The 16,722-nt window shown below is 41.2% G+C and overlaps 2 protein-coding genes and 1 long non-coding RNA gene across 7 annotated transcripts in view; 2 read left to right on the top strand and 1 right to left on the bottom strand.

Annotated features, from left to right (window-relative positions):
- Nucleotides 1-16,722, bottom strand: part of CEP250 (centrosomal protein 250) — a 136,735-nt gene that overhangs the window by 38,442 nt on the left and 81,571 nt on the right. The window contains exon 1 of one of the 4 annotated variants that reach the window (XM_035122191.3): nt 1,239-1,415. The exons of 1 other annotated variant lie outside the window; for it this stretch is intronic. The gene's annotated coding sequence lies outside the window, so the exon portion shown is untranslated. Of the gene's footprint in view, nt 1-1,203; nt 1,416-16,722 lie in introns of those variants that run through there. 2 more of the 4 variants (XM_035122188.3, XM_035122189.3) reach the window with 2 other exon arrangements.
- Nucleotides 1,696-6,089, top strand: LOC148685116 (uncharacterized). Of its 2 annotated transcripts, none has more exons than XR_015950862.1 (3): nt 1,696-1,826; nt 3,074-3,285; nt 5,330-6,089. It is a non-coding gene; the product is annotated as an uncharacterized LOC148685116 (long non-coding RNA). The 2 variants fall into 2 exon arrangements; XR_015950861.1 differs by having other exon boundaries at nt 1,720-1,858.
- On the top strand, nt 9,973-14,675 carry GDF5 (growth differentiation factor 5). The gene is made up of 2 exons (XM_035122197.3): nt 9,973-10,821; nt 12,090-14,675. The coding sequence occupies exons 1-2, from the start codon at nt 10,185-10,187 to the stop codon at nt 12,956-12,958; spliced, it is 1,506 nt and encodes a 501-aa protein (XP_034978088.3). The 5' UTR covers nt 9,973-10,184; the 3' UTR covers nt 12,959-14,675.

Raw genomic sequence — 16,722 nt, 5'->3', positions numbered from 1 at the left:
AGTCATGTTTTATGAGAATGGGGATATTACCAAAAAACACACAAACCATAAAGTGGTGTGTGACAGAGTCAAGAAAAAGCAGGTGGAGATGCAAGAGACCAACCTCAAGCTGACATTTTAAAAAGTTTTAATATGCTTGAGTAAAAGCAATAAAGTGCCTAACACATTTCAAATGGAAATCTTCCTCGTATCAACTGATCCAAATTCTTTTTCTTACAAAGGAAATGTGATCCTATGTTTGTTTCCCCAAAAAAACAATTCCCACTATGCTGCTTATTCTCAGGTAAATGCATCAGTCTGCATTTTTAGAAATTATAATTTCAATATAACATGTTATGGTTTGTCAGTAATCTATGGTTTTGCACAACTCTGTCAATATTCTGAAACAAATTCCTACAGTCCATTCTGTATAGTAGCAAATCACAACATACAGGATTGTCACACATGCATGTGGAATAAGTACAAATTCCAACACAGAACTAAACCTATGCAGGAATTTCATGTGTGAAAAGCACAAATAAATATTAATTCTCTTTTCTCACCACTTGTCCTTGACAAGATAACTTTCCCATCTCAGCTTTACAGAGAATAACATTATACATCCTAGCCATGTTAGTCTGTGGAAGGGAAAAAAACAACTAGGAGTCTTGTGGCACTTACAAACTTATCAAGACCCAAGCTTTCATGGCGCAGAGTCCATAATCTATTCTTCTGTGCATTTATTTGAAAGTATAATGGATTTCCAGGCGTTTTACTTGCTGGAAATTGCATAGAAATGCATTCCTGGTACTTTCCCTAACCTAATGTATCTAAATACTATTTACAACAATCTTGTAATGCAGATTGGCACTATCTCATGCCTGCTTACTCAAAAACAAGTTCCACTGAATCCAATGGGGCTTACTTGCAAAGTAACCGTGTTTAGGATTTTTAACCTTAGGACTTTTGAGTTTGCAACGACAGTAAGCAGCACGAGTTTTGAGGCGGTTGGGAGGGGAGAAGGTTTCTCTATTAATGGCAGATTCTTCCAATCCAGAGTCTGGGAAGATCGCAAGCTGTAGCTTCCCTTTCTGCAAACGGGTTGAGCTCAGGGGCGGAGGCGGAGCGAGGTGATGGCTCTCCGTTATAATTTTCAATAGCAGCACGTTATCCCTCACCTGTTCTGCCTAGTATATAAGAACAAGCAAGCCTCCCCGCCCTCACCTGAGCACGCCTCAACGTGCACCTGGGATGCTCACCTCCACAGAGATGGTGAAACTTCCTTTCCGCTGCCGCCCGCAGGCTTTCGTGGGCGGGGAAAGGAGGCGGCCGGAGTCCTATTACACTTCTTCTCTCAGCTCCGACAACGGAAACCCGCCCGCTCGCTCCCTTAGTGGCAGCGGCCAAGCGACTCGTTTGTGCTGCCCCGCTTTTCCACAGTTAAGAGACTCTTGGCTGCCCGGGCGCATGAGGGCGCACGTTCCCCTTGTGAGCCGGGCAAGGGGACTGTCTAGGCCTGGTACATTATCCCCAAAGGATGGACAGGCCTACTGCGAAGCTCCGACTCCCAGTAGCCAGTGCCGCCGGCAGGAAAGGCGGCGCGGCGGGAGGGAGGGGGGAGCGGAATAGCGCGAGGCAATAGCTGTGGCTTTTCGGAAGTTCGAGCTGCGCGATTATTTCCTGAGCGACGAGGCTAGGCCTCTCACGGCAACCCCTCTAGCGAAACACAAGAGGCCTTGGCGGTTGTGGAGCGCTTGCTGTTTGGGCCCTCGGGTCTCGGCTTCTCGCCGCCGCTAGTTCACGTCACGGCGCCCCCAAGACCGTCCACGCCGCGTCGGGAAGTCTGGGCAAGTGCTGACCCCGCTGTTCGCAATTCGGGGTACATAAGCGTCTGGTTCGTCCCGAGGGACATCTCACTCCTATGCGGAGTTAGGCTCTTAAGCCCATAGAAGCTCTCCATAGGATAGGCTACAAAGCTACAAACCTGTGCTCAAAATGCAGAGGGGTTCTCTTTAATAGTGTTTCCTTCTTATTTAACGAATTACTATTAGTATATATCTATTTATGTCCCACCTTTCCCTCAACATGAGACAGTTAAAACAATTTAACGTATTTAAAACATGTAAAACAATCACATATGCTCCCAGATAATACTTTGAAGGTTGCCAAAATCTGAGTAATGAAATGGGGTTTATGCAAGTACCATTGAGATCAATCTTGTGCACATTTTACATGGTAGGATGTCTCACTGCTTTCAATAGGGACCCAGGATCGGCTGGGTGAGGCAGCAGTCTTAACTGGAGAGGAACAATGCAATCCTAACACCCCATAAATTATGTTTTATTGAATGCTAATGGGGCTTGCTCTTAGGTAAATGGGATTAGAATTGCCACTTTAGGCCTTTGAATCAGGTTACATGCTTGCTTAGAAGTCAGTCTCATTGAAAAGTAATAGGACACATTTCGAAGTTGGTTAGGATCATGATGTCAGGTGTATGAAGGCAGAAATTTCAGTGCCCAGATTCAAGCTGCCCCCAATAATGTGTTAGTTGCTCTCTACCTCTGTTGGAATTGACTTGAGGACTGAGTTGTAAATTATCTCTTGTGAATTGATTGCTGTAAATGTGTATTTTGGTAGCATTTAGCAGTTCTGATCTTTTTTGTAACCTGCCCTGAGAGCATGCAATTAACATGTACAATAAATAATAATAACACAAACTACTTTTACAAGTACTGATTCTAATCTCTTTAGGGACTGTGAAAACAGAACTGGGGTAATTATTCCAAGTTAATTAACACAGACATAAAATGGGAAGTTATACTAGAAGCATTCTACCGTATGTATATGAAGGTATGCCTGTAGGGCCCTTTCACACTGGCTAACAACTCCTTGCTCTGACAGCACACGGGTGTTCATATGAACCCCTCTTGTGAATCATACTACTTAAGCACAAAATTTGGTATATATGAAGAATTCAGCACCTGAGAATCTCCAGTTTCATGGTTGTTTTAACCAAAGGTTCAAAATGTATGAACAATGTTGAAATTTCAAAGTTGAGCAGTTCTTTACCTGACCAACACGCCTTGCCTTTCAGCATCTATATCGTAATTGCCACCTTATTGCCTCTACTGTACAGTTGACCATACCAGACTTCAGACATGGCAAAGCTTAAACCAGTTCACCAGCAGACAACTTTATTTCAACTGAACTTCTTTCCAAATAAATACAGTAGTGGTATCAGCCTCCCATTCACTGCAAACAGTTTCTGTCAGGCTCCAAAGACTTCTTCCATCGTTCTAGTTACAGGTAGGTAGTCTGGTGTAGTTGAAACAAACAAACAAACAAACAAAAATCCTTCCAGTAGCACCTTAGAGACCAACTAAGTTTGTCATTGGTATGAGCTTTCATGTGCATGCACACTTCTTCCATCGTATTCTTTTTCCTGAAAAGTCTTCCTTAAAAATGTAAAATTTCTTCTGCCACACACCTGTCCTACTACATAAGTACTATCTGCGTTTTGTCCTGCTGAATTTATTAATCCATTCCTTTAGATTTTTTTGGAACTCTTGTTTTTTCATATGAAGCATTTATAAAAACTAATAATAAAATACAATTTCTCAAGTTAGTACTGATTTCAGAAGAAAAACCACATGGAACTGATCAGGAAAATAGCTGGATAATGTTAACTTTGGCTCAAAGATGTAGAAGATTGTTGCATGTGCTTCAGATCTAGCATAAATTCTGTTGGATACACTCATGATTTCTGTAGACTGGTTGCAGCTTGTTTCTATAACGTTCTGGCGCTGCTGCAGACAAGCAAATCACATGATTCTGTCTCCAAGTTTCCATGCCTTGGATTATTGTACTCAACCACTTGCTTCTTCAGATTCTTATGCTTCTGTTTGCATTAAGACACTAATGTTATTGATTTATAAGCCCAAGAAGCCGGAGACCTTGGACTCTGCTTTCCAATTATTAGAAATGTCATTTGTTAGACACTGCCAACAGCAACATCTGGTTTCTATTATTTAAAGGGACAGAAATTATTGGTAACCTTTTTTGTGAATGCCAAAGAAGCCCACAGTATCCATGCCCCTGAGAGGCCCCTTTCTTCCTCAGGTCTCTTGTAACAACTCACAGAAGCTGTCAGTATCCATACTGTACCCTTGAGGGGCCTCCACTATGAGAGCACATTTTAGAAAATGTATTTGCAGCCTTTTGGTTCCTTGGTCATAAAGGGCTACCTCTCAACTATGGCATAAAACTCACATCAGTGGCTACTTCAGCAGGTGTTCCCATTAGCCGGGGAGCATAAAATCCAAGTTATAGTTCTTTAGAATCCCGCAGAGAACTTTTTCTTAGCTTTATTGCAAAGCAGAGAGTGTGATGTTCGAGTGCTGCACAACTTATAATTTCCTTCCAAAGAAGATGGTTGGCCATATGTCTTTTTGTGACGGCTTAAACTACATCATATGGTGGCTTTCTAGGTTAGCAAAGGGATTTTTCTCTCTGAAACTAGCTAAACATAAGCTCTGAAGAGCAGTGATTTGTAGATAGGAACCATTTTTAAAACTGCTCCCTCTGGAGTACTGTTGCAGTCTGAGTACATTGCCTGCATATATTTGCTAAGCCTCTTGACACTGAAACACACTATTCTTTCTTCACTTTTCTGTTTACTTTAGTGAAGCTCAAGCCCTGCCATAGCTAAGGTTACGCCAGGATATTCCATATAGTGAGACATTCTAAAAGTTTGCAATCATTCTTGGGCGCCATAGCCTGCTGTGGCATATATTTGGCATACATCTAGGCAGTCCCTCGGCCTCCACTTTCTGCTTGTACAATTTATGGACAACTCCTATCATGAAGAGTTTCTGCCCCTGTAGCTAATGAAGCTGAAGGTTTTGCTGTAACAGTACTAAACAGCTCTAATGACTTATTCCCACTTAATGGGTGGAATTGGCCTGGTTGCCCAGGAACAAGCTTTGGTGTTGGAGATAGCAAGGAGAAAAAATTAAATGGCTAGAGATTTGTACTCGAGCACTGGATCAGAAAGCACACAGCCTCTGAAAAGAAGAAGGGGAAAACAGCGTGGAAATTGTTTCAAATTGCACAGCTAGGTGGGTTTAAAAAATGAGCGAGGTACTTACCAGTAATATCATGGAAATATAATAATAGTTTGTTATGCTACCATAGAATGCTTCCAGACACGTTTATTGTGGGATCAGTGCACGTCATGCATGGTGTTTTTTTGGGGGGGGGGTTTGTTTGTTTTTGCAGTAGCCACATCATTGGCATCAAAACATCAGCCCATATTTTTTCCTCATTTAATTTAGATTTACTCTTCCCACAGAAAATCCAATCAAGTAAGACAAATTTGTTGCCTGTTTACAACGCCTCAACAATTCATTTGCAGATTAAGACCCCGACTGGAAACATACATCGTCAATTCCCTCAGCAAAATGAGGAGGATAAGTTGGTGTGCTGGACTGAGAATGGCAAAAATCCAGCAGATTGAATGCTGGGAAACAAACAATGGGTTGCAACTGTGAAGTACTCCTGAGAGATCCTAGTGTCTGGGATGGCCTCTAGCAAGCAGTCCAAAAGTCTTAACTGGAGGACATTAGATTGAACGGCTTATCCACACTGAAGCAATATGTTGATTTGCACCAGCCTGTCTCCCCAATAATATGGGGACATCCATTTTTTTTATCCTGGCCATTTCAAACTTTCCAAGTATTAAAAAACCCTGCATTTAAAGGGGACAGGGTCCAGGCCAACACTAGGATGAGGGGTATGTCCTCATATAATAGTAGAACCCCTTAGGCCTCATCTTCTATAGGGGAACCTGCAGCCCTTGAAAGGTTGCCGAACTACAACTCCTACCATTCCTGACCATTGGCTGATGGAGTCCAACAAGATCTGGAGGCCACAGGTTTTCCATTCCTGTTCTACTTAAACCAAAACTAAGTGCATATTCTTCCCATTACCCTTGTCTCCATCTTCCTCCCCTTCCTCTGTACCCTCTGCCTGTGTCTGACTTTAAAGTCTCTTGAGCCCAAGCAAGAGCTGAAAATATAATAAGTTTTCATATTAAAATCTGGTAAAATGAGGATTATGGCTATCATCATTTGCAATGGTTAGGAAGGAGATTGGGAAATGCCTTGCCTGGGGAATCAGGATAACTGTATATGCCCTACTTCAGGCTTTTCTTTCTCCTCACCAGCATTTAAAATTCACCAGGCGCTAGGCGCATTTTGCAGCTGGCTATCCGCTACTTGCGACCAAGTGAAGATGCCCGGGTGCCAGAAGGGTGCCTGACGTCTCCACCATCTGGAGGTGCATGCCTGGGGATCCTTCGATCTTGACTGTTTTCACACACTAGCAACATATCCTGTAAAATTCCAATCTTTATACAGTATTTTATTTGCACAATCAGAATGAATGCCGGGAACTAAAAAGACATTGAAAAAGATAGCTTTTGAGCCTTCTGGCATAAAAATGGCAACTAGGCATTCCATTTTGGCAACTGTAACCCTGGTTTAAGGAGCTATTTGGTGCCTAGCTTATATATCTGAGCTTCTAACACTGCACCTCACGTGTTCTTTGTCAAACTGTTGAAATTCCCTGTGCTTTAATTTCTAAAGAACTGCTCAGTCCCCAAACAGCTGCGTCAGCATAAAAAGCTATAGAGCTCATTAGTGGTTTGAGGACGGCAATCTCTATTTGTACAATGGAGATCATGCCGCTTGCTCAGGCTATTAGAGCACAGTTAGTAAGAAAATTAATGTTTGAAGTAGTATTTTCTTTAAACATTTCTGCTTCTGGTCATGGTCAAAACCAACTGTTGGCAGGAAAAAAATGGCTTAAGGATCAAATGACACCCTCAACCCCAATTAACACCTCCTTTATTTTTTATTTTCTCTGAGCTGGTTGGCTCATTCCTTTTTCTAATAGAAACAAGTCGCTTTTCTGACATACAGGAGAAATCTTGTAATTATTCTGAATTTAAAAACTTGAGTACATGTGACAAATCCGTGGTGTTTCTGCAGCAACTGGGAGGCTTAACAGCAAAGTCTGTAGTGCTAAGGTGCATCAGTACCTTTTGCCATCCTAATAACAGCTTTAAAGGGCAATTTTGTTTGGAGTTGGGATGGCATAGTAGAGAAGGGTTAACCCTTTCCAGCCTGCTTCCCCCATCAAATCAGTAATCCACCAGCTCTGCTTTGAATTTTGTTTTGTTTTTTGCCTTGCTTGGAGCGACACACATTTTTTTGTTTTGCTTTGTGCCTTAAGGTTAATAGAAGATCCAGGACTTATTCACACTGGAGTTTCATTTTTTAAAACAATATTTTTAAAGAACAGTTTTAATTGAACAACCTAAAAAGTGAAAAAAGGAAAAGGAAATATTATTACAAGAGTTAACAATAATATATACCGTATACAGGGTGATTCATAATGAAGTATGCAGTTCCCATTCATAGTAAATGGAAAGTGTATACTTCATTATGAATCACCCTGTATATATACATTAGATAAGTATATAAAGGTAAAGGGGCCCCTGACCATCAGGTCCAGTCGTGTCCGACTCTGGGATTGCAGCGCTCATCTCGCTCTATAGGCCGAGGGAGCTGGCGTTTGTCCTCAGACAGCTTCCGGGTCATGTGGCCAGCATGACAAAGCTGCTTCTGGCGAACCAGAGCAGCGCACGGAAACGCCGTTTACCTTCCCGCCGGAGCGGTCCCTATTTATCTACTTGCACTTTGATGTGCTTTCGAACTGCAGGAGCTGGAACCGAGCAATGGGAGCTCACCCCGTTGCAGGGATTCGAATCGCCGACCTTCTGATCAGCAAGCCCTAGACTCTGTGGTTTAACCCACAGCGCCACCTGGGTCCCCGTATATATGGGATTGTAATTGTTAACACACTGAAATTTAATGTGGATTTGAAGCTGTTTGTGTCTCTGTATTTTTGTCTGGCAAATGACGTCCTCCTCATTCAAATGGTACCCTGCACTCCTCCCTGCCCCCCATTCGGATTTTCCTGATATGCTAATCATCTGATAAGGGAAGAAGATCCAATATAAAATCACATGTGACCCAGCTGTGAAGGCATTGAAGCACACTGTGCACATTGCATGGGCAAGTTTGTTTACATACATGGCAATGCTTCACTGTGTGCCATCTATTGCCACACTTCTTCCATTTTGTTTTCATTTCGGAGTGACACACACACTCTTTTTATTTGCCTGCTCTTTTGCGCAAATTTGGCATCCCAAAAAACTTATAATTTTATTTTAAATTAAGTTTAAAAATACCTGTGTGCATGCCTACATTAGACCACGGGTTTCTGGAAATGATGGTGGGTGGGTAAGTCTTAATCAAGGGGAGGAGACAGGAACACACTATGTGAATAAATCTCATCAAGCACCACCAACTGATGTGGATGGGAAACATTGAGAGAGATTTCAGAGGCTTAAAACTAAAAGCGCTCACATTTGGACGCACAGAAATATACACAGGGAAACAGTGACCCAGGTGCATATGAATGCCTAATGTGGACACAGCCCCAACCAGACATTTCCTCCATCTAAAGTAAATAAATAAAAACAAAAATAAGCATTTGACAAAGCGGTCATAACTTCTGGGCATATTTCAGCAGGTGATGTAGGGTGTGGTGCACAGGTGGACAAGGAGCCCCTGACACATTCCCTATGCAGCAGAATTCATCTTGGGGTCAAATTTTGTTGAGCAACATGTACAAGATTAAAGATTCGGGATACACTTCTTCATGCAGAAGACATTGCTCAGCGAAGCTCACCTGTTTTTGTTACAATCGTTTCCATGTGCTGCTCTGGTTCACCAGAAGCGGCTTAGTCATGCTGGCCACATGACCTGGAAGCTGTATGCTGGCTCCCTCGGCCAATAACGCGAGATGAGCGCCACAACCCCAGAGTCATCCACGACTGGACCTAATGGGTCCCTTTACCTTTACCTTCACAGTTCCAGCAGTCTGTTTTGTAATAGCAATTTTTAATTTTTCTGTAAAATATCACATTTATACTACTGTAAACTACAGTATTTAAACAAGCTGCCTTTTCTTTCACAGGAGTTCTAGGTTCCTGCAGGGGACACTGCTGCTCAAACATTGACTAATCCTGGTAAAGAGAACCTGTTAAATAAAAGACTCTAAAAAGCTTTATGCAGCACTAGCAAATTTTCCCTTAGCTAGGCATCACATGAGATTTTGCTTAATTTCTTAAAGACTTTTAAAAATATGTCATAATAAATGTTTTAAAGTGCTTATTAAAGAAGAGTTTATTTTGTTAATACTCTTGTTAACTCTCATCCTTTCATCACCCAGTGACAGAAGGAAATTGCTGCTAATAAAGGTCAGCGTCTATGTTCAGAAGAACTTTATAAAACATCTCTGTGAATTAGAGCACGCTTTAATGCATTTATTTCAACTGATTTTGTTAAAGGCTTCTACTTTTTCTCTTATATGACTTTGTCTTGTTTAAAATGAGAAGTTCATTTAAGGCTAAAAGAGGCAACAAGTTGCCACTTTAAATTGCATATTCTTCTATAGAGTTTGGGTCCTACAGAGTTGTTTTACATGAAGCAGAGTATGACTCATGCTAATGGAAAGGGCAAAGAAGACTTTTTAAAAGAAATATATCACACTTAAATTAGTTTAGACAGCATGACATCAGAGAGTAATTAAATAGGTTTTTGTTGGAATTCCGCTTCCAATTCCTGAGTTCAGGTTTGTAAAAGATTTCTGAGCACCTGCAGGTTTCTGTGTGTGAAATATTTTCACTGGAAGGGATTCAAAACTTTTTAAAAAACCTTTTAATACAGAGGCAGCATTACGCCATTCTTCCTTCTTGAAAAAAAAAACCCTCTCCGATTTAAACAAGAGTCCTTCAAGTTTTTAGTCACTTTTACAGAAGAAAGGGGGGTGGTAAACTTTCTCTTTTCAAGAACAAGCTGCTAGCAGAAACCAGGAGAAGACTACATTGACTAAATTAGCATTTCCACTATGGGACTGGATACAAATATTAAACAAGTAGATTTAAAGTGCTTTAAGCTGAAAATAAAACGCTTTCTGCTGACTTTGATTCTTAATTTTTTTCATGCTTTCTTATGCCAAACTGGAGGAACCTTTTCTGATTTTTTCTTTGGTGGCATTCAAAGGAAGACCAGAGGATGAAAATCCTGTACTTTCTTACTTTACTGCTTTGGCACTTTAGCTGGTTTTACCTTGTTCTCATTTCCTTAGCACTGAGTCCTGCTGAAGCAAGTCAAGGCAATCCAGGATCCAAATTAGGATTGTCAAACATAGATGGAAAAGAGAGAAACCCCTTGCCAAGGGCAGGTACATTTAGAACGGGGAACCATGGATATAGTGCTGGGAATTCAAAGTCTAGGGCAAAAAATAACAATGCTCAAGCTGGAGTTCTCTTGGCAAAGACTGATGACTCAAAGAAGACTGTCTCTAAAGCAGGGAGCACAGACAAAAAGGTAGGAGTTCATTCTTCAAACAGACAATCGGGAATAAGGACGGTGACCCCAAAGCTACAGAACTTTGGCCCCAAAGCCCCACTGAAGAAAACTGGCACCGGCAATTCAGATGCCAGCTCCTACAAAACCAAAAAGACTAAAGAAGCTATTGCCCAAAGGGAATCTAAGGAGGCATTCAGGCATCCTGCGATCACCCCACATGAATACATGCTCTCCCTGTACAGGACTCTTTCTGATGCAGAACGGAAAGGTGTTAATGGAAGCGTAAAACTGGAGACTGGGCTTGCCAATACAATTACAAGCTTCATAGACAAGGGGCAAGGTAAGAAAATAGAATGTTTGCCTATCTTTCAAGTGCATGAAATCCATGTCAGAAGGGCAGAGGGGATCTGTATTTCCAAAAACCTTGGCAGACTACAGACATTTTCATCCTTGTAATGCAGACTTAAAGAGCATTTTTCAAATCAGCTTTTTGGTATATTTACTATGACTAAACAAAACGGTCCTGCTTTTATCTCAGTGATATTAGTAATTTTAGGATTATGTTGTTGGTGGTGTTGGTGTTGGTGTTGTTTTACAGTGAAATACGTAAAATGGTTTTATTTCCTGCAGAACATGCTACTAAAAGTGTATGATGGCAGTATATCTGCTGCAGAAAACAATAACCAATTAGCCCATTTCAGCTAAAATACCAATTTAAAGGGTTAGACTTGGGGAGAAGAAGACTCTTGAGACTTTCTGATTTTGTTGTTTGTCTGTTGTTATGAATCAAACAAATTTAGATGTACCTTGTTATAAGAAATGAGCAGGAGATTTAATATTTCAGTGATGTCTCCAAGACCTCAGGAGTCCATCCACATTCTTCCTTAGACCCTCACAGGGCGCCACAGCAACCTGTGAATGCTGGATGGATCAAGTGACAGTGCTGTTGGGTGCACAGGTCTCTGACACAAGCACCATTGGAATGAATGATTTGTGCAACCATGCTTAGTAAATTTAGCTTGGATCAGTCAATGGATCATACAATTTTATGCAGAGAGTTTTGCAGTCATTTAAAGAAGTGTAGAGTGATTCAGAAGAGATGCAACCCAACTTTGTCTAAACTAAAGGAAGTGTCATGCTAATGGACAACAAAGACTCTCACACACTTCCGCTATGTATCTCAATAGGTAGATAGTATATAAAAGAGAATGTATGCCTTCAAACGCTAAATCAAGTGACAGCACGTAAGTTACCAAAAGTACAATAAAACAAAATGTATTAAATTTGCAGTCTGGAATCTTAATACCAATGCAGTCAAATGGAAAGTAAGTCCTATTGATTAGCCTTAATGTACTGTCGGATTAACTTTGGGGTACAAGAACGCAGACTAAAATAATGCAGAAATATTTCTATGTCTGAATTGGAAATGTGGTTTTAGTAAACCTCCATGGAGTATGAACTTGTAGCATAGCATTTCCATAGCATTGTTTTATAATTTCCAAGGCTGCAAGCTAATAGTGAAGGTCATTGTATATTATTAAGAGAAATTGAAATTTTGAACAAATTTCTGTTCAGTATACATACATCTCTCCCTCTTTCTCTCTTTAGATGACCGTGCTCAAGCTGTTAAAAAGCAGAAATACATTTTTGACATCAGTGCATTAGAAAAAGATGGCTTACTGGGGGCAGAGCTGCGTATTTTAAGGAAAAAACCTTCTGACAACTGGAAGCCTACTTCTCATGGGAAAACATGTCAAATGAAACTATTCAGTTGCTCCACAAGCAGGCAAGCATCCATGCTCTTGGACTCTCGGACAGTCAACATCTTAGATACCGCAAAATGGGAAGTCTTTGACATTTGGAAGCTTTTTAGGAATTTTAAAAACTCTGCTAACTTGTGTTTTGAACTGGAGGCTTTTGAAAGGGGAAGGCCTGTTGATTTAAGGACTGTGGGATTTAACAGAACAGGGAGGCAAGTCAATGAAAAAGCTCTCTTCTTAGTATTTGGTAGGACAAAGAAAAGAGACTTGTTCTTCAATGAAATAAAAGCCAGATCTGGCCAGGATGACAAAACTGTTTATGAATACCTATTCAACCAGAGAAGAAAGAGACGGGCTCCTCTAGCAACTCGGCAAGGAAAGAGGCCCAACAAGAATCTGAAGACAAGATGCAGCAAAAAAGCACTTCATGTGAATTTTAAGGATATGGGCTGGGATGACTGGATAATAGCCCCTCTTGAATATGAAGCTTATCATTGTGAAGGACTTTGCGAATTTCCTCTTCGGTCCCATCTGGAACCCACCAATCATGCTGTTATCCAAACGTTAATGAACTCTATGGACCCAGAGTCAACACCTCCAACTTGTTGTGTTCCGACAAGACTGAGTCCTATTAGCATCCTGTTTATTGACTCTGCTAATAATGTAGTCTACAAACAATATGAAGACATGGTAGTGGAGTCATGCGGCTGTAGGTAGCAGCAGCGCAATCTCTCACAGTACTAACTGCAAAGCCTTTCCTAGCAGTTGACAAAAATGAAACTGACACAGATCAGCACTGTGATATCACTCAGAGTGGTTTGCGCTGATCGATAGCTGCTGTGGCATCTGTCACAAGCAATGCATTGGTTGGCAATTAATGCAAGCCTGTTTTGCTCTGCTGCCTCTCAGTTGCAGCACCCTAACCTCTACAAGCTACCGGTACCATCAAAGCTCAGTGGGATGGAGGACTGTGTAATATTGCATACCCTATGGTGACTGAAACTCCGTTTGTGGTGCTACATTGTTCAGTTGTTCCCTGCCATACATCAACCATGCCTCCATCATGCTTCTTGTCTGTCCTGTTCAGCACTAATTAGCAATTGTATGCAATGCTGTTGTGCCACATTTGGAGAGGCTCACGGCTGCCAACACAGCAGCTTAAAATATGCTGAAGTAGCCATTTAAAGTCTTGGATCAGCTCATAGTGCCAAGCCATAGACAATGTTGTTGCATCAGTGCAGCATCTGTTGCACTACACCTTAAATGCTTGTACTAGTGACACAACTCATAGGACCAGGCTGTATGTTTTCTAATAGCTAGAATAGATTTATAGAAGAAGTGACATGAAAAATCTACTGAAATGTAATTGTTTTTGTATCTACCTTTTGGACTCATTCCAACACTAATTTATTACTTCCAGACTCTGTTCTAGTTCAAGACATTTTGCTCTATGGAGCAGAGCGCCAAATGGTGATGCAGATATTAGAGCCAACACTTCTAAAAGTCTCGCTGCGCCATTCAGATGTCAGTTCCTGCCTTCATCTATCCACCTAAATTCCTCTGCCTGAAGCAGCTTGATTCACTTTGACACACAGTAGGGCAGGCCTAGAGTTGCACAGACTCACCCAGAGTTACAACTTTCCTATGAAAACCTTCTTCAAAGGACATTTAATTTTCACATGATACAGATTTTTGAATTTCTAAGGACACTGGCAAATTCAGTGCAAGTTGATTCTGTACATTTTTGTTTTCTCCTTCTGGCACTGTTTCGAAGCCTGAACAATAATAATCCATCTTTGCAGGATTAACCCTCTGTTTTCATCATCATATATATAACTTTCATATGTGCTTTAGGATATCTCTACAAAACGGAGAACAAGATTCACATAACGAACCCCATTAGCCCATTAGTGCAATGGAGCATTGCCTCATCACCTACTCCCATAATCCAAAACATTGACGGGGGAGGGGGTGTCAAAAGAACCCCCAGAAGAGCACATGGAGAAAGGGGGGGTATCATTCCATCTGGTAGCCAGAATGCTTGTACAGATGGAATGACTGGAAGAGCATGTTTAATTCTACCAACATTGTTTCAACTAATTAGTTTAACACAAATAGTTATGAGCAACATTTCATAATTATTAAAACTGTATATTTACCAAAAAATAAATGTTGAATTTGTTTTAAATTGTACGCATTATACATGGATTTAGAGAACTTCAGACAAACCTATTTCTTTCAATGTATATTTTATTTCAGCTTCATAGCTTTATTAAATATCCATCTTTTTCATGTTATCGTTCAAACTGTTGTATTATTCTGCTTCGAATTCATGCTGTTCTCTATTGCTCGTAGTAAAATAACACCTTAAGATGTACTAAATTATTGACAGTGTTAAGTGTATCTAGGTGCCATAGTTACCATAAATATAATTTTATTTTAAAAAGCTCGTTGTTTTGAATGTTTTGTTCAATTAATGAAAACCAAACAAGAGAACCTAGGACTGAGGTGGGCTCTGTTTCTGAGCAATTATGGTTTTGTGCAAATGTTTGATTGTCAGCAGTTGTATCTTCTCTAGAGGGTTCGTGGGTGAGGAAATTGCTGTGGTTGTACTTGCAATTTACACCCTTGGAGTGTCATATAGGAAGGTTCTCTTGCCAGTCTACCTCAGACAACGCCCCCATCTTCCAGCCAGAATCTGTTATTGGCTCCCACCAGTGGGCTGCCACATTGAGAATCCTGTTGGCTCCTTCCCACACCCTGTGCTAGCAGCACAAGACAGCCCACTGCCCAATAACAGAGGACATGGATAGCATATAGTAAAAACCTAAGTATTCCCTGGCATTTTGTGTTAAAAGATTTCAAGCAACGTTGCTGGAAAGATTTATGCTGAAGACCATAGAAGGTTATTGCCAGTCAGAGTATTCAGCACTGGATTAAATGGACCTTAGATCGAGTGGAATAAGACTGTTTGCCAGTTTCATATATTGGTATTTACTTACATTTCTGTGGGTGTTACCTTCATTTCAGTAAATAGCTATTGAGTGACTCAGGGCCCCTAGCTCTGGCCTTTGTCTGAGTCAATATCTGAATAATAAGTCTGGGGAAAAAATATATATAAATAAAAAATGTGGCCTCAGTTCACCTTTCTTCCCCTTACTTTATGACTGCTCTTGAGGAACTGTAGAGAAATTAACTTCGGTGCAGAACTGAATACTGTATAGGTTTAATTTCCCTCGAAAATGTGAATATTGCAGTCGTGGTGTTCATGAAATCCTGTTTATTTTTATTTTTGCTACTTATATGCTGTGACAAAATAAGTGGTAGGGAACACTGGATGCATACAAACAGACATACAAGCTTCATCTGCCTTGCTCCTCAGAAGACATAGTTGCCTCTGAATGCAAAGCTGATTTTCTCTTCCCTTCCCTTGTGCGTTTTTTGATCAAAGGCTTGTATTGTGCCTATTTGAAAATTGGGTTTTTTTTAAAAAAAAAAAACTTGGAAAACTTTCTGAAGGGAGGAAGAGGAGGGGCTTAATGCTGCCACAAAGGCTATCCCAACAGCACTGTGCACAACTGGCTACTAGCAAAATACAGACATACCTCATTTTATTGATCTTTGTTTTATTGCTCTTCACTTTCAGGGGAAGGAAGCCCCCTGCCACTGCCACCCCTCTTCTGGCCCAGGGAGTGGAGCTGGCTAGAGCTGTTGCTGGACTTTCCCCCTCCTGCCCCTGCAGCCAGCAGCAGATACTTGCTTACTAGACGACAGCAGAGGTTTTCAAGCTTTTTGAGTTCATGGCTCCCTTGACTATATTCTTTCTGCAGCTCTCCTGTGTGATACCTGGGGAAAGCCTGACCATCATTCAAGGCACCCCAGGGTCCTGTGGCGCATCGGTTGAAAACCACTGGATTATAGTATAGTGTAAACATAACTTTTATGCGTACTGGGAAACAGGGGTAAATGTGTGATTCACTTTATTGCGATATTTGCTTTATCATGGTGGTCTGGAACCAAACCCACAATATGTCCAGGGTATGCCTGTACTGTCCTGCAGAGAAGAGGTTGTATGCTTGAATAAACTAGAGTATGCATGGGTCGCTTTACAGCAGGCTTCTCCAGCCTGGCGCTCTCCAGCTGTTTTGGACTGCAGCTCCCATCCTTCTCAGCCAGCTATGCATCCATGCTGGCTGGGTCTGGTGAGAGCTGTAGCCCAAAGCATCTGGATGGCACAGTGACCTGAGCACTTTCATCATGTCAGGATACATCCAGCCAGTATACCTTCTAAGCCTCCAAGGCTAGTTCAGTGCTGGCCCAATAATTAATTTGTTGAAGAACTTCAGCTGCATTACTCCCAAAGGATGGAGTCTGTCCCTAAGATGTGCTTCCCAAGTGTTTGTAGTGCATGCACATTTGATCCATTCATAATCACAGGACTGATCGTCGTCACGTGTTATCTCCACAAAACACATGTAATG

Source organism: Zootoca vivipara, chromosome 7 (assembly GCF_965207765.1).
Source record: "Zootoca vivipara chromosome 7, rZooViv2.hap1.1, whole genome shotgun sequence".
Classification (NCBI taxonomy): domain Eukaryota; kingdom Metazoa; phylum Chordata; class Lepidosauria; order Squamata; family Lacertidae; genus Zootoca; species Zootoca vivipara.
This window is presented reverse-complemented; position numbering and strand designations above follow the sequence as displayed.

Excerpts from the sequence above, each read along its gene's own strand:
- GDF5 (XM_035122197.3), top strand. The coding sequence starts at position 10,185 with ATGAAAATCCTGTACTTTCTTACTTTACTGCTTTGGCACTTTAGCTGG. Across the intron at positions 10,822-12,089 it reads CTTCATAGACAAGGGGCAAG|ATGACCGTGCTCAAGCTGTT; the intron begins GTAAGAAAATAG and ends TTCTCTCTTTAG.